Consider the following 25615-nt stretch of genomic DNA (forward strand, 5'->3'; position numbering starts at 1 on the left):
TATACTAGCAATTTCATTAAAATCCTTGTTACATGTACTGATCATTTCCTCCAGGCCCTCCACACACGAAACTCTACGGGCCGCCATTACCTAAGGTTAAGGATTTTCGATAATATTTACCGAATTAATTGATATTTGCAAACATTCACAAATGAAAAAGCAAAAACAAATGAAAAACCTTCCGTCTTCCAAAGTAAATGAACCAAAATGCGCAATCGCAATGTATGTTCTTTTATCAAAGTAATACAGTAGAAAAGTTCACATAATTTTGTATTTTATTGGGTTTTTTAATTGAAAGTAAGAACACCTTCCAAACATACTTGCTTTATATCGAATTCATTGCCCAATAAAGATATACAAAACTGAATGAACTTGATAGTAAGTGGTAGCTAATAAATTAAGCTATCTTTTTGTGCAAAAACTACTAAAGCTATCAGTGTAGTGATTAATCGATTAATCGAATAATCGATTAATCGATTATTTTGAGTCGATTGATTGTATCGGATAACAAACAGTTGAAAAATATTCGATTGGTTGACGAACGATTAATTTAAAAAATTGGACATCACAACACACAGTATCTATTGGATGAGTTTTTGGTCTGGATTTTGGCACTGAGTTTCTATAGGAGGTATGAAGGTGATTTCTTCCAACTGTGCATCTGAGTTGATTCTATTTTCGATACCTAACAGTCAAAATGTAATGTTCGCGTTAGTCCTGTCCCACAGCGGTAGACATTTGGATCCACACGCTTACCCACCTACGCTACCTGTTTATTATCTGGGGCATAAAAGAACCTTGAAAATCTCTCTGAAAAATTACTTTCATCTATCACAATATTTCTTGGGATAACCGAACTGGGACGGGCTCCGAAAAAGTGGGTTGAGCACATCAGACTAGCAAATAGCTTTCGTGGAAAACAACCAAAAACACGAGCCCGAGACTAAGGCACATGTTCCACATTCCCCTCACCTCCCCCAGCCCTCTCACCCCTCGTATGTATCCACGGGCTAACCACTGACAGAACAATAAAGCAGTGACGCTTCTTGGATGTTCGGATGCATGTCAAGTTTAAAAACAGAAGACAAACTTCGCCCAGATTGAGAAATGAAAAAAGCAGCACGAGACGAGCCAGGCCCCCCGGGAGTACAATGTTTGATCCAAAGTAGGTCACATGATTGCCAAAACGGATGCCGAAATGCTACAGTGTGTGTGTGTGTGTGTGTGTGTGTGTGTGCTCGCTAATAAGTTGTCTTCCCCTCAGGACTTCGGTTGTCTGGCAGTAATATTGCAAAGTGGGCCACTTTTCGGATATACTCACTACAGCACAGTCGATAATCTCAACGTGTTTTTTTTTCCAATATGTCTATTTTGTTAGCTTAGCATAAATTTTACATTTGCAATTTATTCTATTCGTATCTTCGTAAACCTTGGAATTGGCTGGACTGTTTTTATTCTATGCATTGAGTAAAATGTCTACAGTGTCTCGAAAAAAAAATGATCAGAAAACAATTGGAAGAGAAGCGGAAACAGTTGAATAAAATGCTACATAAAATACAGTTACTAGTAACAAGTATATAATAATAATAATAATAATAATAATCGAAAGACGAACTAATCCGAAAACAAATGTGTTTAAATACTATACACTAATCGCCGTCTCGAGCGATTATCACCATTTATCATTTTGTTTCATTTTCGCGAGCGTAATTTTAATGCGGGGAATTTAAAAGAATAAATATTCGTTCGATTGCTGCTGCTCCTCCTACGCTAGAAATAGTGACACATTCCCATCTTCATTATTTTGTTCGCGTAGTCGACATTCGTAATTCATTCGCCTTAATGTATATACTGACGCACGCTGTGAACGCATTATTTTGTGTCATCGGCTGGTCATCGACAGAGACAATACAATGGGAAAGAGAAAAATGTGGAACGTTAATATTTTCGATCATAATAAATACAGCTAATAAAATCTACCTATTCAGCGATAGGAAAGCAAACGTTATAACCCAAAGAAGCGAAGCGTGAGGCAATTGGAAAACGATAGAAAATATATCAGATAACGTGGAAGAAGGAAGGAAAAACAGGGAAAGGAAGTATTTATTGGTGTTGTTCGAAGGCGAAGTTTTTTTTTGTCTATTCTATTATATTTTGGTGTTCATGACTCGACGGTGGGCTGGACAGGTTGAAAATAAATTCTCCTGCAAGGTGGAATATTTAGTTCTTGCTAGGGCAAATTCACGATAACAAACTTATCGATATGAGAAATTTCTTAGTATCATCTAATTTATCAAGTTATGGATTGTCGAAAAAATTCGAACGCTTGTAACTCGAGAATTTGTTAATAGATCGTAAAGATATTTGCATCAATTAATAAGAAATATTTCTACGCATCTATACAATGAGTTTATTTCTCTTGAGAGAAACAATCAAATAGTTGAGAAATGTCAAGCATTGTCCAAACGCGCTGTTTCTAGTTTTGATTGGTCTAATTTGTGCTCCTCAAATGGTTCCGACCAAAAGGAGCAACCAGAGTAACAGCGGAATATAATTTGAATATAAGCAAAGAATTATATTATAAGCCACTTCTCTTGTGATTCTACCGCCAGTCGATTGAAATAAATTTGGCTGTAGCTTTCCGAAAACATAATTCATTTTCTAACCGCGAAGCAGGGCTGATGTTCCAAGGCCATCGTTTTAGCATGTACCCTAGAGTGTCAGTAAAAAAAGCCATCTCGAATTTTCAAACGGGACGATTATCATCTACTGCTCCCAAAAACGTCGGGGTGATGTCAGGGACATAACCGAACATGAAATTGGGGTTTTCAAAAAACATTTTTTTATGTCAAATGTCCTCAAATTGAATCGACTCTCTGGTAGGTTTTCCGGAATACGAGGCAATACGTTTGATTTACGGTGCCAATGAAAATAGTTATCTCGATTTTTCATATGGAACGTGCTGCGAAATATTGAATACCCTTACATTTTTTGGAGCAGAAAATGATAACATTTTTACACGAGTTGCTTCCACAGAAGTTATTTTGCTGAAAAATGTCCTTCAATGTACAGTTTCAAGAATTGCAAAATGAATCATTATGCTCTTCCCCACAGTAGCAGAGAAGCAGAAAGACTGCTTCAATTTTCGCTTAAAGTCGAACTTCACCACCCAGAATATTGAGATACTGCATAACCGGGAGTTATCGTTTCCGATGGGATACATCAAATATAATCGTACCATTTAAAATAGTAGCTTAGATTCTGTCAATCAAGTAGCAAGCTGAATCGAAAATCATATCAGATATGTAGCGAAAATTCATGAGATTTTAAGCGTATATTATGTGAAAAGAGAATAGCGATATGGCAATCTTTTGATACGAAATATAAATAGTGGAAAAGTTAATCAATTAAAAATTCAACGAATAAAACATAAAACATAAAACTTTGTGAATCAGTCAGAAAAACTACTACTTTGCTTGCTGACAGGGGCATCACAGCCTATTACGTGCGAAGTTTTGCCCTACCGTGCGCATATTGGCAAGCCGGTCGGACTCCCGGAGACCAGTGAGATTTCTTCGATTAAAGCAGTACTCGGTCTCGACGGCTACACTAATTTTTTTCCGGTTCTAACCTACCCTTATATTCTGCTTAACCATTGCACCTCTCCCAAATTCGGGATTACTGATAAAAGTGCCATTTTAAGAACTATTCTTTGTTAAATTTAACAAATTGAAAATTGATTAAAATCCCAAAAACTCTGGTGACAATATTTTTGCCGATGCCTTGTAATCTCACTTTATTGCATAAAACGGAACAATGTTTTGATAAAAAAGAAATTTTCCTATGAATTCATCGTTCTGTTGTTAAGGCAGTATTCTAGTCTAGAAATTTAAAAAAAATCAAATTTTTTTCTCTTCATATTTCTAAAGTTTAAGCATTTAAGAATATACTCTAGAAAGGACATTTTGAAAATCACATTATTTACCTTGTTATAGCCATTTTAGTAATACGGTATCGAATCTAGTGGAGCCAAAACAATGAACTTCAAGTGCGTTTTTCTCGAATCTAGTTTTTCCAAACTGACGTACACGAGATCTCGAGTTCTATTGCACCGATGCCACTTGTATGCACCTCTCTATCGCATGAACCAAAGAATAATCACGATTTTCAATTTTAATATTTTCAAGAAAATGGAAAACGTAATAAGAACGTTTTAATTAGTATGTTTTTCTCCAAATGGTCGTCATTTCAATCTATCCAAGGGAAAATATTATATCCGTCGTTGAGAATTGATTCAAATGCAACTTTAAACAAATGATTACTAAACCAACGGCAGTTCTACATGAACCTTGCCATAAACCAAGACACATCTATATAGCAAGGTAAATTTTTAATAATAACTAGCTGACCTGGCGAACTTCGTCCCGCCTAAAATTGATCAAAATATTAACTCTTTCGATTATTCATGTTTTCTTATTAAGCGAATTTTCATGGATTCAATCGCAGAACTCGCCATTGATTGATCTTCTAATTGTTACTTTACAATTTACTTTTACTTTCCAAAAACTTCTACCAAAACTCGTGTTATATTAGAAATTAAATTTCAGACAAAATTTTTGCTCAAGATTCTTGATTCATTTGCAAATAACCGAATTCTCCAATGCATGGAAGACATGTTCGATAAAATTTCGAAATATTCCGACATTGAGTTTTCCGATTGTTCTCTTCGGGAAGAGACGACAAAAATAAAGACGGCCCAAATCGAGCCATTCCTTCTTCGGGGTTTTCGTTTAGCAACACATTTGGCCTTCCATTTTTGTTCATATAGATAGAAGATATAGGAATGTGTTATTTCTCCTGATAATCCATTTTCACCTTCGAACAAACATCGAATGGACTAACAACACGCTCACCATGATGTAATTTTCGGACATATGGGATTTAAATTGAATTTTGAATGAATTTTTCAATTGTAAATGGTACTAAAATCTGAAAACTGGTTATTTTGATGCTGTTGCTTGTTCCTTGATTTTTTTTCGATTAACAAATAATAAAGTGAAGTCCAAAATATTCTTACAGCAAATGGACGGCAAAATAAATATATTGAAGATGGAATAGAGTAAATGCTTCTTGAAGTACTAAGCAATGTAAACGTAGACCCAATAGTCTTATTACATGCGTTAGTATGGCAAACATTGAGGATGTTCTTTTAGAAGTTTGATAGAGTGTTGTTCGTTTCAAACCTCAGACGCATTTTTTTAAATGGTTTTATTAAATATACATTTTCACTTCAATAACATGCTCATATTCCGAATAATATGATAATAGCAGCAAATAAAAGCATGTTGTAAAATATCTATCAAAAAGGCTACCCATATTACCATGATTTTCAGAATTTTTTCGAGGTAAATTCATTTGATAGCGCAATCATTGCCGCTTTCAGGATTCCATTCCAGCCCACTGTAACACCAAAAGCGAACAATCATAGAAAAGAAGAAAATAAAAACCTAAACCAAACAAAAGGAAAATAGAAAGCGCCTAAATGCAGACTACCCCGATGAGACATTTTAGATGGCTAACCGATTCTATTGCCGCTATTTTAATCCAATACTAACACATAAATGGCTCCAAAGAGTGGCGCGCGCGGTCTGTTCCTACGTTCGTGTCATCATTCCATTAATCATGATGTTTGCCAGCGCATTCCGCCGCTTGCGCCAGGTTCCCATGCCCTGGGAGTGATACTGCAGCTGACTGTACCACTGCTTGGTTTTGCTGCCATCCTCCGCCTTCGGTGGGTTCGCGGATTCCGTCCGGTCATCCCATCCAAGTTGGGTTTTATTTGGTTCCCCCAGCGCGGTCGGAGATAAGAAGCGCGGGCAGTAAAAATCGTGCATTGAAAAAAGGAAAAAGAAAGGAAATAAAAACTCAGAACATGAATTTAGCGAATACACACAGAAAAGTATCAAACGAATTCCACTTGGGGAGACCAACAAGCAGATTCTCTCCGTGTGTTTCTTTTTCGAAACATAACCCTCTTCTGCACCACAGCGGATCAAACTTAGTCGCCCTCCTGCTCGCTTTTATCTGTCCATTTTGCATGCCTCCAGCGGAGCGGCGAGAATCTGCTGCCGCGGGGGGGTCATAAAAGTCCACCACAATGCGGGCTGTGTACTTTTATCGGTACATACCTTGAAAATGAACGATTCCTTCGAGAGAATCTCCTGCACCTCGAAGTAGTCCTCCCAGTCGCTCTCGGTGCAAACGATACAGCGGTCCAGATACAGTGGTTCCCTGAGCAGGGTGTACCGGCCGTTCTTTTCCCGCACCAGCAGCAGCGAGGCTTCTCGTATGCCGGTGTGTCGCGGGAAGCTCAGTAATTCCGACGATCCGCGGTCTGATTTATAGCTAGGGGTTGGCTGGGAATACACAAGCAAACGAATTATTTAGGAGGTTAATGTTTTTAAAACCATATTTACCTTCCCGTTGGTCACTAGTAGGGCATTAATCGAGGTCAGTTTGATGGTTCGACTTTTCTTCCAGTTACCGTCGTTGGGCTGCGTAAAGAGTAGTCTTCCTTCGATGGCAAATCGCACCTCCTCCGTGTTCCACTCCAACACATCGATGGCCATTTTTCTCAGCTTGATGTTGATCATGTCCAGCTCACAGGACAACCGACGGCCTGGATTTGACGAAGCAATACGGCGCCAAAGTTTGGTCGGCACATCTTTCGCCTCCTGGTTCATGTGGTTCAGGTGCAGCTCGATTTTCTCCTGGGCCGACTTCAACTGTTCTTTTCCCTCCAGTTGTGGGGGCGTTACCTTGAACAATCGAGCCAGCAGCAACGGGTACTTGGTTACGCGCTGAACTGGGACCTGAAAATGGAGAAATGATTAATTTGCACTTACACCCTGTGTACTTATTGTATTGGTGTGAACAAGTTGATTAGCGTAAAAGGTCCTTAATAATATACTTTTTCTCAGTGAATTATCTCTTTGAAATCCAATCTTATCGGCTACAATACTCCTTTAACGTTTGTAGTTAGACAATACAGAGGAGAAAAATATTCCACAACCCACCTTAAATATGAACAAGTGCGTATTACGTTGCCGAGAAGTGATCAATCTTACAATAGACGAACTCAAAAAGGAATTGGAATCTCAAGGGATTATTGCTATTCAAAGAATCACGAAACGCTCTGACGAAGTATGCCAGACATGCTCCGGTTGTTCCGAATGACCATTCTGCAAAAATTGCAATGGAGACCAATAAGGAAGAAATGTCCACTCTTTGTAAAAGAGCAATCCATAACAAAAATAAAAGTGCACACTGGTATATCTTTTGGTGAAGCAAGAAAATAATATTTCAGGTTGAAGCAACCTATCGACCATCGACATTGCATTCTTGATTCATTTGCAAATAACCGAATTCTCCAATGCATGGAAGACATGTTCGATAAAATTTCGAAATATTCCGACATTGAGTTTTCCGATTGTTCTCTTCGGGAAGAGACGACAAAAATAAAGACGGCCCAAATCGAGCCATTCCTTCTTCGGGGTTTTCGTTTAGCAACACATTTGGCCTTCCATTTTTGTTCATATAGATAGAAGATATAGGAATGTGTTATTTCTCCTGATAATCCATTTTCACCTTCGAACAAAGATCAATTTCGTTAGCGCAAACATCGAATGGACAACGCTCACCATGATGTAATTTTCGAACATATGGGATTTAAATTTTCAGACATTTCTTCAGAGTTTTCCGAAAATTTCCCGATTTTTCCCTCCGCTATATTGAACTAGGAGAAGAGACGATAACAACAAAGTAAAGATGGCTCAAATCGAACCATACCTTTTTCGGGTTTTGCGTTTAGCAACACATTTGGTCTTCCATTTTTATTTATATAGATCTTTATTTTTGAAAGTTTCACCTGAAAATCAAAAATCATTTTCGCCTCCCAATGACAGCCCACGAAGTTCAAAGCCATTAGATAGCTATTACCAATAATTTAAGCTCCAGCTGGAAAGTTTAAAATAGATTTCACATTCATCCGGTTAGTGGACGGCTTTATTCTACTTTTTCACGCAAATGTTGTAACAATCAACGTTTCAGCACAGTGTGCTCCGGAGAAATAATAGAGAACCTTAGTTGAAACGTGCTCAATGACTCGCATGTGAGTGATCATTATCCCATAGAGATAACAACCAAGATTGATGTTCCAGAAAGAACTAGGAGGCGCCGACATATTTATTAGAGTGCTGACTGGGAAAAAAATTGAATATAAGATTTTAAAACTCATGAGAACTAGGCCTCAGTACAGCATAAACAAACTAGGCAAGTTAATCGTTGAGGCCGCAACAGCTGCAATTCCAAGAACTAACGGGAAACCTGGGAAAAAGGCAGTCTACTTGTAGTCTAACGAAGTTTAAACTGCAATCAAATCCGGAAAAACAAATCATCGGATTCACAAATTCATACCTACAACGATTCTATGAACTGAACTATGGCGATGAGTCGATACCCTCAGCGGCAAACGCAGAAACAGTCGCCTTAAAATAGGTTTCAGAGAATCCTACGATAATTGATGAAGAATTGGGGAAGTATTTTTGCAGTTTATCCTCGGATAGCATTTATTTCGAAGCATTTCGTCAGGAAAAGCACACATCCGATGCCGATCCAATATGCTTTAACAGCAGCGAAATCGACTGGAGAACCGGAACTTTTGTGTGGCGGTTGTATCCCATTCACCCGAAACACGTTTACCCGCAACACATTTATCCGAATGACATTCAGCCGAATGTAACAAATACTCGAATGCAACATACACCAGAATGCGACAAATACCCGAATGTAACAAATACCCGATTGCGACAGTCACCCGAGTGCAAAATTTACCCGGATGCAAAATTTACCCGAATGGAATGTTTACCCGAATGAGAAGGGAAGATTCCGACAAATCAGATTGTGAGTTTCGTCGAATCTCCTGTTGATAAATAGGATTAAATCAAAACAACATGAAAACGCAACAAAAATACGAAGTGAAATAAGAAATTGTAATGAGGAACCAACAAAAATACGAAGTGAAATAAGAAATTGTAATGAGGAAATTTAAAAATGGTTTTGAAGACTTCGCGGTGTAATTTTTAAAAATTAGTATAGGCACAATTGACATGCAGTTCATTTTTCCTTTCCATGTTGATCCTGGGATCATTCAAAAATGAGCATGGGTTATGGATTTTTTCGAAAATTAAGCAGGCAATTTTGACATAAAAATATAAGCATAAATGCTATGACAATGTGAAAAGAATTGATAAAAACGTATTTACCACCGCAGCGCAATGTTTATCATGAATTTATTAATTCGTGATGAAATTTATTCTGAGGTCTACGTAATGGGGGCGAAGATCCCATTTAGCGAGGATAAGAAACGCAATCTGAGTCGGCCGCCGGAAGCGGCGGCCTCTTGCAAGCAAACCTGTGTTCCATCAATTGCCCGGTTTGTTTGAAAAATAGGAGACGATCCTTCAGTTAGGTCCGACCGAGCGTCGGACGGCATACGTTTACCTGGTGCATTACGGTCGGCGGCCAACTCAGATTGCATCATCTTGTTGGCTTCAGGTCACCTCGGTTTATGAACAGCTCTTCAGCTCAGTTGTCAGTGTCGACGTCTGGTAGCGACTTTCAATTTGGGTCCCAAATTCGGTAGTGTAATCTTTATCAGATTAGAAGACACAAACTCTGTTTTAAAATGTTAAAATTTAAATGAAATGTTTCACACCATATTATTAAATTACTTGAAACACGTATTCCTAATTCTTATTTAACCATTTGTCTATACATTTCCGACATTCTTACTCAGACTTTTCATTATATTATAAAGTTGTCTTCAAAAATAATTTTCTTATGCGATTTTTGCACCGCTCGCAAACAAAGTATTTCATTGAAATAGAATACTAATTTGATACACAGAAATTTATTTTCATTCATAATTTTAATTTTTCAAACGTGTTCATTCTGCCTGAAAGTCAATTATTATTTTTAGCGCCCCCTAAACTGGTAAACAAAGCCCAATGCCGTCAACGCGAATATAACAGTTGGAAAGACAATGAACAAATGAAACTGAACTGATGTCATAACACGAAGAGCGAGAGGCGTTGAGTTCATTGGAATCTTACAGCTCACACATTCTTTGCAATTCTTCAGCTCTTTTCCCTTCTGCATCATTATCAAAGCTAGCTGAAGAGCTGTTTGTTTTTTTTTGCGAGCTGTTCCGTTTCAACTCACTTCAAAGAGTCGATTCTTCGGAACAGCTCATGAGTGGATGGCACATCTCTAATTTGTGTAGATGTTGCATTCGGGTAATTGCTACATTTAGGTAATTGTCGCATCCGGGTAGATGTTACATTCGGGTAGCTGTCGCATTCGGGTATTTGTTACATTCGGGTGAGTGGGTTTCGGGTAAATGTGACACAATCGTCGGTGGCACCTTCTCATGTTTCTTTGAACATTCCTGAAGGATTGGTTCTATCATTAACACTTTTCCTTGTTTATGCGGATGACATCAGGTGATAGTATTAATCACCGTTCGTAAACTACTGCGGGGGCTAAGTCGTACTGCAAAATGGGCAGAGACAGTTGGTTTTACTATTGCCGTGGAAAAATCATCAATTTCACACTTCTGCAACCATAAACATCCGTGGAGGCGACCTGTGAAAATCAACCAAATCGAACTTACTTATAAAATATTCAAAGTCTTGGGAGTTACACTTGACAAACAAGTATCATTTTACACACACTTTGCAAAAATTAAACAGGGTTGTCAAAGTCGTGCCAGATTGATTAGTATTAACGGGTGTTAAATAAAAAATGAGAATTTTTTCAATACCTTTCAGTAACTCAAATAAAGAGCGTAAAATTTTCTTTCTCCAAGAAAATTGCTCTTTGGGCTCCCTAGAAACAGTAGGCGTGTTTGGTTCTGCTAGTTTGAATTTAGTCAAAGCAAAGATGGCGTCGAAACAGCACGTGCTTCGCGAACGCATTGTACGGTTCTACGAAACGCATTTTCAGCAAGGAAAAAAGTTCACGGTGGCAAGGAAGAAAATGTACCTGTCAGTATGGTATATCGTATCCTGGGTTCCCTGAACGTAGAGCGGAAGGTCGGAAGTGGTCGTCCGGTGACGATAATGACGAAGCAGAGGAAGCCTGCGTGACGCCGGTCGGAAATATGGCTGCTCTCACGTATTGATCCATCGGACCCTCAAGATGGAAGGAATCGTCTGCAGGAAGAAGACGAGGTCGCCGGAGTACACGGAGGAGCAGATTGAGACGGTTAAATCACAGTGTCGGTGGATGACCAAAAAATACCGCGGGACGTCTTTCGTTCTGGACGACGAAAGCTATTTTCCGCTGTCCAAAACGCATATTCCAGGGAATGATAATTACTACTCCAGCGACAAGTCATCCACACCGCCTGAAGTGAAATACAAGTTCAAGCACAGGTTTGAAAAAAAAGGATATGTTGTACATCGCTATTTCCGACCGGGACATTTCAAAGCCTTGGTTTAAGCCGAGCGGTCTGGCAATCAACCAACAAATCTATCGAGAAGAGTGCCCCGATAAAATCCTGCTGCCGTTCCTGAACGAGCATCACGCGGATGGGAAGTACGTCTTCTGGCCGGACAAGGCGTCTTCCCATTACGCCAAGAATACGCTGGCGTATCTTGAGGAGAAAAAGATACCGTTCGTGCCGAAAGATCGTAACCCAACAAACTTGCCCCAGTGCCGCCCAATAGAGAATTTCTTTGGCTCACTCAGTGCCCTAGTGTATAAAAACAATTGGAGGGCCAAGAACACGAAGCAACTGACTACAAGAATCCGGAATTGTATCCGGAAAATGGACGTAAGTGCCGTACAACGTTCTTGTGAGAGCATCGCGACAAAGTTGCGTCAAACAGCAGACCACGGCCCTTACTCAAACATTCACTGACATTTTTTTGAAGAAAATACATGTTAATAATAAAAAAATACTGAAATCGATGAAAATAAAAAAAAAATTATATATGATTGAAAAAATTCTCATTTTTTATTTAACACCCGTTATAAGGAAAAAACAGCGACAACAAGCGAAACTTCTATTTGGAAGAGAGCTAACATGCAGAAAGCTCACTAAACTCATCGACTCATTAGCACCAGTATTGAATTCCACTTCATTATGGAAGCTTCTGACTATTAAGCTCGCCTACATTATCCGTTTGTGCAGAAATTGGTTCTTTCCCATTCGATATACAGGGAAACTTCGATATAACGTACATTTCACTTTCAAAATTGAAATTACTTTTTTTGTGTTGCTGTTTGGGTGAGGTAAGTAAATAATGATAAAAAAGTTTAACTAGAAGATGAAGTCAATCTTTCTCATGGTGTTTCCAATCATACTGTTGATTAAAGCTTGATTCATTTATAATCCGGAATCATAAAACCAGTTGTTTTTCGGGATAGGTTGAAGGTACAAAAAATGTTTTTATGTCAAAATATAGATAATTTATTGTTCTATCAGAAAATTATTCGTTGTACTTTACTTCGGATACGCTCCATCAAAGTTTGGACTCTTTGTTGGTCAACCTCGGCGGCCATTTTATTTATATTTTAATCATGTCTGCGGCATCTCGACTCCCTTTGGCACCAATTCCGCAGTTCCGCTTCACAATTGCCTAAAATTTTTCGATTGGATGGAATTGGGGGCACTTGGAAGGATTGAGGTCTTATTGAATGTAATCGATCCCATTGTCACTGGGTACTACCGAAGCACCCCTCGACTGAAGGCCAAAACTGGCCAAAACTTTACCGGACGCTTCTGCAGGTACTCTCCCCTATACATTTGCGAGTTCATTGTCTTGTCCGAGACGAAAACCTTGGTCACACCTTGGCTTCCGATCGTATGCTCCACTAATACGCGCCCTCTGATCCATCAGAACAACACTTGCACGTTCACGAAAACGTTTCAGTACATAATACACTATCGATTTAGCCACCTTCAGCGATTACGTGATTTGAGTACTTGACCATGCCGATCTTTAGAAAAAAAATCGATCTTGATGGATTTAATCGGTACCAAAGAATCGATCTTTGCTGAATAGATCTTTGGAAAATCGAATGCCTTTTCCAATTTAATTACTTGTTCTAAATAAGTGTTTTCTTTTCTTTAAATATGGAATACACATATCACATTTCTATTCAAACATCAAAGGCATTTCATTTTGATTCTTAAGATGAAGGTCACAAACAAAAAACTTGAAAGCCCAAAAAAATGTAGTTTCCAGGGCATTCATCTTGAACCGTCATGGAATTATCAAAAAGATTGGGAGGATCGAGCAAAAGGGTTCTCGCGATTTTTTTGGAATAGAAATAATCGATCCGAGAAATCAGAAATCGGAAAGGGAAAGATCGATCTTCTAAATATCGATCCAAGATCGCCCAAACCTATTCACTTTATAAAATTTGTCAGGTGGTTGGATGTACACTGAGAAAAAAAAATGTAAGATCGATTAAATCGAAGGAATAAGATCGATCTTCACGATTCGAGTACAATGAATCGATTCAAAAAATCGAAAATCGAAACGGAAAAGATCGATCTTCTGAATATCGATCCTAGATCGCCCAATTCAAGTCTCGTTGATAGCAGATGTAACAATGTCTTTATTTCCTTCATTAGCACAACAACCGTTGGTTAGGGTAGAGGTGTCAGAAGGCGTATTTTATAATAGGGATGTACAAAACATAATTCATATCAATCGATTAATAATAAAGGTAAGACCGATACTACAGGTCATTCCACGGAAGGCACAATTACGCACGAATTGCAATGCGGATCAGACGTCGGTGAACTGCATTGCGTTGCGGCGGATGAATCCGAGAACAGAGAACGCTTTGGCTGTTATGGTAGCGATAAGTTCGTTGAACGTCAGATTGGAGTCAATGACAACGCCTAGATTGCGAATGGACTGAACACGCTCTAGAGGAGCTGTGTTGATTAAGTGTCCGTGATTAATCGGTGACAAACCACGGGTGAACGTTATTACCTTGCATTTACTTATGTGAACATGCATGCTTCGTGCAGAGTTGAGTTGTACGAATACTTAGCGGTCCGTTAGATAAAAATAAGACCTGGAAAGCCTATGTGCTTCGACTCCTCCACTGCGTAGGCATGCGGTACAGTGTTAAAGGCCTTCGAAAAGTCGACATGAACAGAATCGTCTTAATCTCGACGTTCCATTTCCTGGAACAAGCTGCTTGTGTAGCACATCAAGTTGGGTGTTGTTGAGCGACGAGGAACAAGTACATGCTGGTGTTCAGAGCAACAGAGTATCGAGATGCCGCGGTAGTTCTCTACGTGTTGCAAACTTCCAACTTTATTAATGGGAATCATAGAAGTAGTTTTCCACATAGTTGAAAATGCCTTCTCTAGCAGGGAACGATTAAACAGTAGTGTCAAAGGATCCACTACAGACGTAACGCAGTTGTTAAATAGAAGTGGCGGTGAATCATCGATTCCTGCTTCTTTTGATACGTCGAGATCTTCTAATGCCTTCCCCACTTCTGCTCAGGCGAAATCGATGAGGGGCAGATGCACATTATAGAAAGCCACATCTTGGAAACTTCTTTGATGAATTTGAGGCGAGGTAGAGCTGAACACACTTAAAAACAGACTGGCAGCTTCTTCCGCAGAGGTAGCGGTAGATGAGTTGTAGCTCACGTTGTTGGGCACACGATTTTTGGTTATTTGTGATTTCACAAACTTCCAGAATGTCGACGGGTTTTGCTTCACTGAGACCTGATCATACAATCGTAGTGGACAGAGACAATACACGTTCCTCATAGCTGATTTCAGCTTGCCGTAGAAGATCTCTATATGAGTCTGTTTTAGATTCGAAGAAACGCTTGCGGGCTTTGCTGAGCCTGTTTCGAAGGTTACGTAGCTCGGCATTCCACCAAGGCTTTCTGTTGGTATAGCCGAGAGCCGTGAATGCAGCATTGGGTATCTGCTTGCAAAACGAATGGTACGTAATGATCGTCGATCAAGATCGTCCGGTGAATCAACAAACGTCAAATCAAGCAGCCTACCATTGCAATTTGTGAGAGAGCTCACTTGTACCAAACCACTTGCGAGAATAGACTCAGCAATTGTTACTCCATGTTCACTGGATGCATTTATCGGCAAAAGTCCGTTGATATCTTCGTCAAATTGCCAACGCAAATAAGGGAGGTTATAGTCGCCCAATAGATATCATTTTCTGATGATCGATCTCAAATGCTGTGAGCGGCCGGAGTGTGAATAGATTTCAATCTTGGATCAGAGTTAGGACGCAAGAAGATACCGACGATGTATACTGCTTGATGTGGATGCACTAAACATACTTGCTCGATTTGCTCACAGTTTACCAGGGAGACTGAACTGTAGCATAGACTAAGTCTAACTGCGATAAGTATTCGACCACCCCTCTGCAAATCCCTAGAACTTTTCACCGTTGAAAGATACAGGCTTTGCAAACAATTTGCTGTCAAAATATTTGAAATACGCTTACTACGAACGCTGGTATAAGATGAACTGGGATTCCGGATTCTAACTGAATCAATATTAAGGTCAAATAGATAAAATGGCCACCCGTGGCCGAGTGGTTAGCGTCAAACCTAACATGCCGGGAGTTCGGGTTCGATTCCCGTTCTGGTCGGGGAAATTTTTCTTCAAAGAAATTTCCTCTGACTTGCACTGTGGTCACGCGTATTCTAGAGCTTGCCACTCAGAATGCATTCAAGGCGTGTTATTTAGCATAGAAATCTCAACTAAGTACTAATGAAAATGACGCAAGTAATACTACGTTGAGACGGCGGAGTTCCTCTAGGAACGTTAGTGCCATATAAGAAGAAGAAGATAAAATGGCTACCAAGTGTTCTAGCTATTTTGCAGAGCATGTAACGCAAAAAAATGAAAAATTCATGTGGGAGTCCTGGTTATGGGCTATGGGTTATGGGTTTCAGACATTAGACTATAATGAGCTTAATCAGAATGCACAAAATGCACAGGTTGGTTGGTTTTTATGTGGTTTCCAATACCCTAATTAAAACTCGGGAACCTCTACCCTGGCCACCAAGTGACCTTTGTTAAACTTGTAGGATTGACATGAAACCCTCAGTACCTATTCCGCAAATATTTTCATAACATCATATAAAGATTTTCTCTAACGCTTTACTTACAAGCCAGGGCGTGGGTTTAGGTGTGTCCGTTTGAAAACATATCGCTGAAGCTTCCAAAAAATTGCGCCGTCTTCTTAGACGAGAGTGCAGCTCTTTTTATGACTGCAAAAATCGTTCCGTTTGAGAACTCCTAAAATATTGGGATATGTCTTGGATTCCGCAAGCGCACTCTCCGCTTTGGAAAAAGGGTACCTCCAGACACCCATAGATACAGGATCTTGAAGTATTGACTTTGAATCGAATTGTGTTTTATTGGATCCCTGAGCATTGTGGAATACTTGGCAATAACATAGCAGACTCTCTTGCCGTACTAACTGACGCATCAACATGCCCCACATCTACTCAACGAGAAAACTGTGTACCGTGTGACGTCCCGCTTAGCGTCGAGTATATCATAATCAATTGCCCGATCTATCAAAATATGCAAGAAATGCATCTAATGGATACCACAATTGGTGACGTGCTAATGAACGATCCAATTAGGGAACACCTGTTTCTAAGGACTCCGGACGCAAATATTATTGACAAAATTTGAAATGTATTGAAAATGAGGTAGAGGCAAATGAAATTAATTTTCAAAGCCTCTCTATTAAATATAAAATAAAAATAACTTGTACTGCGTGAATCAACCCTAACAGAGACTTACCATCAAAAACGAGTTCAGATTCATCCTCCTCAGAACGGTATTTTCCATCTGCGAAACGCGCAGAAAGATTCTCAGCAATTCCTTCTCCTTCTCCAAATTCGCCAGCAACAAACTGGCCGACCCCTGCCGAACGCAGTAACTCTCAAAGGCATGCAGCATGGGAGCCGCCTCCAGGAAGATCCTCCCCACGTTCACCGTCAGCAGATCCTCGTCACCCTGCTCGGTCGCGATATCCAGCGCATCTCGCATCCGCTCCGCCAGAAACTGATTGTTCTCAAGCAATTCTTCTACGTTCAAAAAGATTGCGGAGAGCTGATCTTGGTTCAGCAGACCGGCCACCAGCATCGGCTGGTAGAACTCCTCCAGAATGATCTGCAAATCGCGACCGTACTTCTCCTCGGTTTCGACGATCTCGGTGATGATCTCCTTCCGCTCGACCCGCTTCTTGCCACACTTGCGACACACGAGCGGAGCGTACATCACACCGGATTCTGTGATCTGTGTCTCAACCGGACCGTCGCAATCCTCGCACAGGTGAATGGGACTGATCTTGTCCAGGAGGGGACTTTGCCACTTGCTACGCGAAGTCTTGCTCGTTTCCGAACCAACACCCGAATCGTTCCGCTCGATTTCCGAAGCCTTCCGCTGGGCGAGACTCGCAGTTAGCAGGGAGTTGTCTTCGCTGGAGTCGCTGATGTTGGACATATGCGAGAGACGGCTGCTAATATCGGAGATCTGTCGCTGATGGTGCCGCAAATCGGTGATGTTCTCATCTTCCTCTTCCTCCAGGATGATATCGCTGGCATTGCCGAACTGGAAGTTGTACGCTTCCTCCTGGGCGATCCCGCGTTCTTTTGCGTCGACCAAGTATGATAGGATGTCGTACTTGGAGGCTCCTTCAAAGATCGATCGAGCGTTTCGTTTTTCCCGGTCGAGATCGTCCACAACGGGTGGTGCCGTGAGTGGAAGAGGTGGAGGAACATCGTTGATTTCCTCATAGATAGGATCACTATTCAACCGTATCGACTCGTAGTGATGATCATCTTCGTTACCAGTACTGATCTCAATCTCAGAAAGTGTCGCGTCCACCAGCATCTGATAGAACTTACTGCGCGACGAGGTTGCCTCTTCATCTGTGGTCAGATCACTCGAGCAACTTTGGTAGCAATCGCTTAAGTCGCCCGTCGGATCGAACTCCATCAGTTCATAAGCCGCCGAACCATAACTGTTCCCCGAGCTGACGCTACTCCGTTTGCTATCCTTCTCCTGCTTCTTCACCTCTAGCTTCTGTCTTTCCTCCTGAATCTTCATCAACGATTCCTCGATCATCTTGGACACATTGCCCTCATCTTTGGTTCCACTCATGTCCAGCTGGGTGCGACTTTCCTTCAACCGTAGCAGCGAGTTTTCGATCAGCTTCGTCACCAAATCGTAGTCCAATCCTTCGGCCAGGTGCCCTAGCATCGGATCCTCCAGCAGCTTCACGATGAAGCTGTTCCGCTGGGCTTTAGCCTGCATGACCTCGGCATCGGACGGTTTCGGTCGGCGCACTACAATCGTCCCATCGCTAGCAGCAACAGCGGCAGGCGAAACGCTCCTTCGCTCGCTGGACGGTAGCTTACCGCAGAAATGGGGCACCAGGTTCCGCCGGACCGCCTCCACCGGATTTCGCAGGAGAATTTCAATACTATTGCTACTATCTTTGGGGTGTGCTGCACTAGGAACTATCGAAATCGTATCGCTGGATTGTTTTTCAGTGTTTGGATTATAGGGCGTTTCTTCTTCGTCGTCGTCCTCTTCTTCCTCGTCAACCGAACTCTCCGGTGCTGCCGCGGTGTCATTATCCGGACCGAAATCGAGGCTGATGAGAGTTCTCCCGCTATGCTTCGTTGGCGTTGAAGGTTCAGACTCGTTTGGGGAATTTGTGACCGCCCCCGTAGTGGCTCCACCTATTGGAATAATGGACGTAGTGCTTGAGTTGTTCATGAGGCTGTTCTTCAGGTTGTTCTTGGAGATCAGCTCGTCTTGGACGGCAAAGTTTGATGTACGCTTAAAACGGGGGTACTCGAGAGTCGATGTCGGCGAGTTGACACTGATTGTGACCGTATTGGAGGACGATTGACAAATCCCTGGCGAAACGATTATATCGTTGACTACCACTGAGGATTGATAGAGAGGTGACTCGTTATCGTCGTCAACGTTGACCGTCGAGTAACAGTCGTCTCCGGTGATCATGATTGAGGTTTTCTTCTGACCCAATGATTCGTAGCTGTTGTCGTTTATCTCGTGCCGAATCTCCAACCGATGGACAGCAGCATCTTTGCCGAATGTGCTCAGAACGGGGGTCGATACTTGAACTACGGTGCGAGAATTGGTTGAACTACGGCCACTACTAGACTCAGAGCCAGAACTCAAATCGAAACAAAAATCCTCATAAATATTACTATCCTCCGGGTCATCAACCTTCGTCGCTGAAGACGAATTTCCATTATCTTGAGAAACGATTTCCGAATCGTTGCTGTTGGTCGTGGAAGCCGGACCGGACGGGGAAAACCCCACCGATGTGGTTGATTGCTGCGGTGGAGGCGGTGGAGGTGGTGGCGGTACTCGGGGTCTCATCCTGGAGTTCAACAAAGTACCATTCGAGCTTCCCGAAGATAAAGAGTACGAATCCTCGTCGAAGGTGTTCCTGGAGTCGGCACGCGGCTGTTTTCCCCGCAGAGCCATCGTGTCCATGAAGTGAACCTGATGCTGATGTCGCGCCTTCGGATCGCTGGAGCCGTTCAAATGGCGCGGAGGAGATGATCGTTCGCTGAAGCTGCGCCGGATTGGTCCAGCCCGGCGGCGGATACTCCACGGAGAGAGATCTGGAACGATAAAATAAGCAAAAATTTAATCAAATTTTTAGGCAAAATTAAGTATACAATGTAATAAAAATTGGCTGATTCTGATTTATTTACTATTTGTTGAATGGATTGAATTTACAATTGAGGTGAATGTGCGAGATATGTAATGTCACAAATCAACTCATCGCACTTAATTTGCCAGATGGATACAATAAAGCGAAACACAAAATTTAGAGTTAATGTACCGCAGAAACGTAGCAGTTTACATAATAAGTTGGGTTGGAATCTATTTCAATAAAGATTTCGAGATTTCTCGTGTATTATCCTATATCTAAAACATAACCGTCACCTTTTCCATGGGGTACACTGTGTATAATGGCTAATTGCAGCAATTTTAGCTGTCTATCGTTCGTTCGTTTCTCATCTCGACTGCATGTTTTGCATAGAGAAAATTAGTATCGTGTGGCACACAAAAAGGGTGAATTATTGGCGCACTTGGTGATGAAGTGTGAATGGCGAAACAATTGCTCGCCCGACTAGCACTGATTGCCACATTCTGACTAACGCTAGACGTTTGGCCCCGAGTGTCGTTATACAGGTGTCATTCGCTAGTGAGCAATCCTTTTTCACCAGGGAGATTATTTATTGGTTACGTCTCAGCAGGTAAATTGCACAATGAGTGATTGCATTCTTGTTATTGGGATGTTTTGATGGATGGTTTTCATGAAAGCATCGGATATTTCTATATCTTTTCTCTTGCTAATATATCTCAACTCATTGGTTTTGTTGAAACATGTTTGCTAAAGATAAGCGAGAATTTGAAGAGATGAAACTATGATCCCGGCAATTTAAATAATTCCTAGCAATCTTCCATGTTTCACAAAAAACTCTCCGTCTGTGATAAACATATCCACGCTGCTGTTCGCAGTTTTGTGTTTGAATACAAACATGATTTTTTCGTACCTATGTTTGAAAATTTGACATGTTTGTATTCGTAGTATGTTTGAGCATACGATGTTTAATCCTAATGTTGCACATGATGTTCGAACATGGTGTACAGTTTCTCCTGCACTTTCTCCCCAAGCACCGGCAGTGCTTAGAGAAGAAGAAGCGAATCGGACACCACACCACCACCACTCAACACGTGGAATGTTGGTATGTTGACATGGAAAAAATGCTTTCCTATCATGACAATGGGTGCTTCGTCTAAAACTTTGGGCAAATAGAATAAACCTCTTTATCTGTTCTGAACAAAATAAACGTCGATTGATATCAGAGTTCTTCGCAATTGATATCATTACTTAGTGCACGCATCAATTTATATATTGAACTAGCTGACCCGGCAAATTTCGTCCCACCCAAAATTTATTTTTCGTTATCACATCCACGTTTTCTTATTAAGCGCACGTTCATGGGTCCAATCGTAGAACCATTTACTATAAAATTCCTAGTACTTCTACCAAAACTCGTCATTATAATATCATATTATTTTCAGACACAATTTTCGTTCAAGATTTTTCAACCACTTGCAAATAACATGTTTATCCGTTACATGGAATAAATGTTTTATACAGAAAATATGATAGAATAAAGACAGCCTTTCTCGAGTTTTGCTCTTATCTACACATTCGGCGATCCTTTTCTATTTATATAGATAGAAGACGACATAGGAGTGCGTTTCAACTTTCAACTTTCGAACGAAGATCAAATGGACTAACAACGCTTGTCAATATGTAATTGTAGAACATATGCGAATTTGATTTTTCGAATTTTCCCATTTTCTATCAGAGTTTTCCGAAAATTTTCAATTGTCATGTTTGGATAGAATATGTTTGGTTGAAATATGTATATTATTTTGATGGGACCCCTTCTCCATTCCAGAGGAGGGAGGGGTGTCATACCATCATAGAAACATTTCTCGTACCCAAAAACCGTCACATCCCAAATTAAGCTCCATTTGCTTGATTGATTCTCGAGTAATGCGGCCTTCCCACTTTAGGGAGGGGAAGGAATGTCAAACCACCATAGAAACATTTATTGCCTCCTAAAACCTCCAAAACAAATTTGGTTCCTTTTGCCTGATTAGCTTGATTAATGCAGAAGTTTGTGTTTCATTTGTATGGGAGCCCCCCACTTAGAGAGAAGAGAAGGGGTATCTAACCACCGTAGAAACGTTTCGTGCTTCCTAAACCTCCACATACCTAGTTTGGTTTGATTTGCTTGATTTGTTCTCGAGTTATGCAGAAATTAGTATTTCATTTGTACAGCCTCCCCTTTGAGAGGGGGTAAGAGTGTCGAACCACCATAGAAACGTTCATCGATCCCTAAAACCCCTATATTCCAAGTATGATTCCATTTGCTTGATTAGTACCCGAATTAATTTTTTCATCAAGTTTGTGTCACGAATGAATCTCGGGGACAGTTTGGTTTAGTGTTTAAGCTGTTTCTTAGTGGAAAATAAACAGTTTATTGCAGTTCCAATCTGGTGGATTTTTCGCGAAGCAAATCGCCATTTTCCCTGAATCCGGTTCGAAGAATAGGATTTCGAGTCGCGTAACGAAGTGACCAGATAAACCCCGTCCATTTGTCGAAGTAAGTCCCCCGGCCCCATCAATTCCCGAGTAATGCAGAAATTTGTGTTTCATTTGTATCCAGTAGACTTCGTCAAATCAATCTAGCAAAATTTTAAAATAAAACAACGCTTGGGACATGCTTTGTTTTATTCTGCAATTTTCTGACAATAGTGATACGCCTGACAAAAAAATTCGAGGGGTTGTATCCGAGACACGACCGTTTAGGACGTAGTACTACGCAATCTTTCTTTTTTTAAAAATTTGTTGGCTTATCATCTCGGATATTATTTGCGAATACGTCGAAATTTCATAAATAACTCTTTAGTAAAAAGTTTCGGGGACACTGAAATGGTTTAATGGCTTGCGTGGTTTTGTAGAATAATTTCGAGAAGCAACGATTCTTTCTTGCCTTTGCAAGAATAATACACTAATTGGTCATATGTCGCAATTTGTTTCTTTATATCAATACACGCATTGCACTGAGTATTTAACGAGATACATTTTCCGTGCATCGCCATTCAACAAGCATCGAACACGCGTCGAACAGATGCACAGAGTTGCAGCGATAAAAATAAAACATCGAAACACACTTCATGTAGAATATTCGCTAGCGTTCACAGCTCGAGCGGAAACATGAAACACAAAACAAGCAGAATAAGCGACCTTTGTTGTTTTGGGAACAGAAAGATTCGGAGAATTTTCCTGGGAGAAGATGCAAAATATATACGCTAGCGACAGCTTACTACTATGCAAAGGTTGAAGTTTACTTCGCAAATATTCTCTTTTCGCTATCCCCCTTCGTTGTTTCTATTCTAGCGGCTGCATAAGTTGCCCGTTATTGACAGCTCTGTTCGGGAAAGCACACAAATGGACAGAACAAATGGATGGGCAAATGGGAATGCTTCCAATTTTCTTAAATTTAAACCATGTACAGACTATGGGATTGTTATGTATCATATCAAACAAATCTTAGAAAATTTCCGATTCGATTGGTTGCAAATAGTTAAAATCCGTTCGCAACAAAAATAGTTATTAACGTTAACTTTATTTTATAAAAACGTGACCCGTTTCCTGAGTTGACACCCTTAATGTAAGACGTAGTTCTACGTCAAAACAGTTTCTTGGTGGGAGTTCGAAGTGCGGGCAGCTTTGAAACTGCGAAAGAAAATACATCGAGCACTTCAAATCTGCTAGAAACTCAGCTAGAAGAACAACTCTAAAGTCCGAACAGTGATGATCCCTCAGTCCAAAAGGTTTCTCAAAGGGGTTCTGGGACTTTAGTAATTGAATGGCAATAAAAGCTGTCGCTGCACTGCCCGTCAATGATCTAACAGATAACTCCATCCACCATCATCGAACATCTTGTTGATCATTTCTCGCAATCTTCATCATACTTCAATTTCTTCCAACAGTTTCTATCACAGGAATTTTGTTGTGAGTCCTCCACGTCTTTTTGATACGGATCTGAACGCTGAATATGCAAATACATTAGCATTTGAAGAGTTGCAGTGAGCTTTTCGCAGGGTACATGGTTTGTTCGCCGTCTCAAAACCCAATAGGAACCAAATGTTTGCTGACAGCTTCCGACCAATCGTCCTATTGCTCTGCAGAGGTTGAAGAAAATGGTTATTACAAGACTCATTACCCTAATGGATAATAAAATAAAACCGCCGACAATTACTCCACCGAACTTGAAAATCTGCTTGATTCTTACCTGTTAAGGCAAATGTATGGTGACGTCGGTTTTTCTTGATCTATCAAAAGCATAAACTCATAAGTCGCGCTTTCCAATCCTCAAATCTTTCTAATGTAAGGGGGAATCGTTACGTACAAAGCTTCGTCGACGACAGACAGGTCAGTGTCATAATCAACAACTACTATTTCTGAATAAGAATTCATGAAAATGGTACCTTTCAGTTCATAGCTCGCTACCTATTTTTTATCTTTTTCCGAAAATATTTCACCCAATCTACAAATTTTGGTATATGCAGACATAACTAAATATCAACACATTTCCTCACTCCAAAAATCTAGCTTGGAAAATACTTCAATCAGTTTCAACTTCATCGCACAAATAAAAGATGGTTTACAATCCCCCCACCCCCAAAAAAAATTGTAAGGGGTTGTATCTAGGACTCGACCGCATATTTTGGACGTAGTACTACGCAATTATATTATGCAATCCACTTGTTTACCACTTTGAATATTATATTAGAATGCATCGAAATATTTGAAATATATTATGTTCTTCGTTACAAATAAATTAGATGAACGTCCTTTTACGTTTGATATGATGCCGAGGACTACCAAAATATGTGAACGGAAGAATTGTCAAACGGTCATTGTATTTCACATTTTCCTCTGAAATTATTATACATCTCATGTTTACGTAGTTCTCGAACCGCGAAAGTTCATTCACCTTTAGTATCTGAAATGACGATTTTTCCAGGCTTATCAGTTTAAAAGTACGTTTTAAGGAAACATATTCCGGTCCGCACAACGACAAGCGAGTACAAAGGTACTCAACACCAAAAAATTCTCCCGACTTGCATGCATTTGCAAATCGGATTCCCCCAGGCACAATAATTTAGAAGTCCGTGTTAGGGAAACACAGCTCAGTGGGAAAAAATACCCCCGACTTGCATGTTTTGGCAAAGCGGATTACCCCAGGCAAATTGATTTAGATGTCCGTGTTAGGGAAACACAGCTCAATGGGAACAAAAACACCCCCTACTTACATGTATATTTGCAAAGCGGATTTCCCCAGGTACATCGATTTTAAAGTCTGTGTTGGGGAACCGTAAATCGGGCCTATCAAAACTTGGCAGTTAGGGCGTTTTCTACGTAGACGTAGTTCTACGTCAAAAATTCCAACGCCTACAACTACACATTTACATTAGCAGATCAATGACCTTCCCACCTTCCCAGAAAATGATAACACATCTACAACTTGCAGACATTCGGGTAGTTATCGTTTTTCCTGAATTCTGTTGCGTACATTCGAGTGACAAAGTGAGTGCGTAAAAAAAAAATTTAACGTTTGATAACAGATGATCCTGTCATATTTTGACATGATCTTGCTTCTTCGCATCGCGCCAAGTTGGTTATGGATAAGTTTGTGTTCGTAAATGTGTTTTTGTACAGAAGGATATGCATTCTCAGTTTTCATGAATTTAAACCGTTTAAAGATTAGCGAATTGTAATGTATAGTATATCAAACAAATCTTAGAGAATTTTCCATTGGATTGGTATGCAAATCATGAGAGAAAAGTTCACAGTGAAAATAGAATCGAAGAATTCAGTGT

At 40.4% G+C, this 25615-nt stretch overlaps 1 protein-coding gene across 4 annotated transcripts in view; it reads right to left on the minus strand.

Annotated features, from left to right (window-relative positions):
- Positions 1-1372: 1372 nt before the first annotated feature.
- LOC129771664 (uncharacterized) overlaps positions 1373-25615 on the minus strand; it is a 555494-nt gene continuing 531251 nt past the window's right edge. For 3 of the 4 annotated variants that reach the window (XM_055775546.1, XM_055775548.1, XM_055775549.1), the window contains 5 exons: positions 16892-19758; positions 6477-6872; positions 6189-6416; positions 5616-5786; positions 1373-1889 (listed from right to left, as the gene is read on the minus strand). In XM_055775546.1, coding sequence (XP_055631521.1) covers positions 5655-5786; positions 6189-6416; positions 6477-6872; positions 16892-19758 — 3623 coding nt within the window. In that variant the 3' untranslated portion in view covers positions 1373-1889; positions 5616-5654. Of the gene's footprint in view, positions 1890-5580; positions 5787-6188; positions 6417-6476; positions 6873-16891; positions 19759-25615 lie in introns of all 4 variants that reach the window. The other variant, XR_008742445.1, reaches the window with a different exon arrangement.

This window comes from Toxorhynchites rutilus, chromosome 2 (genome assembly GCF_029784135.1).
Source record: "Toxorhynchites rutilus septentrionalis strain SRP chromosome 2, ASM2978413v1, whole genome shotgun sequence".
NCBI lineage: Eukaryota > Metazoa > Arthropoda > Insecta > Diptera > Culicidae > Toxorhynchites > Toxorhynchites rutilus.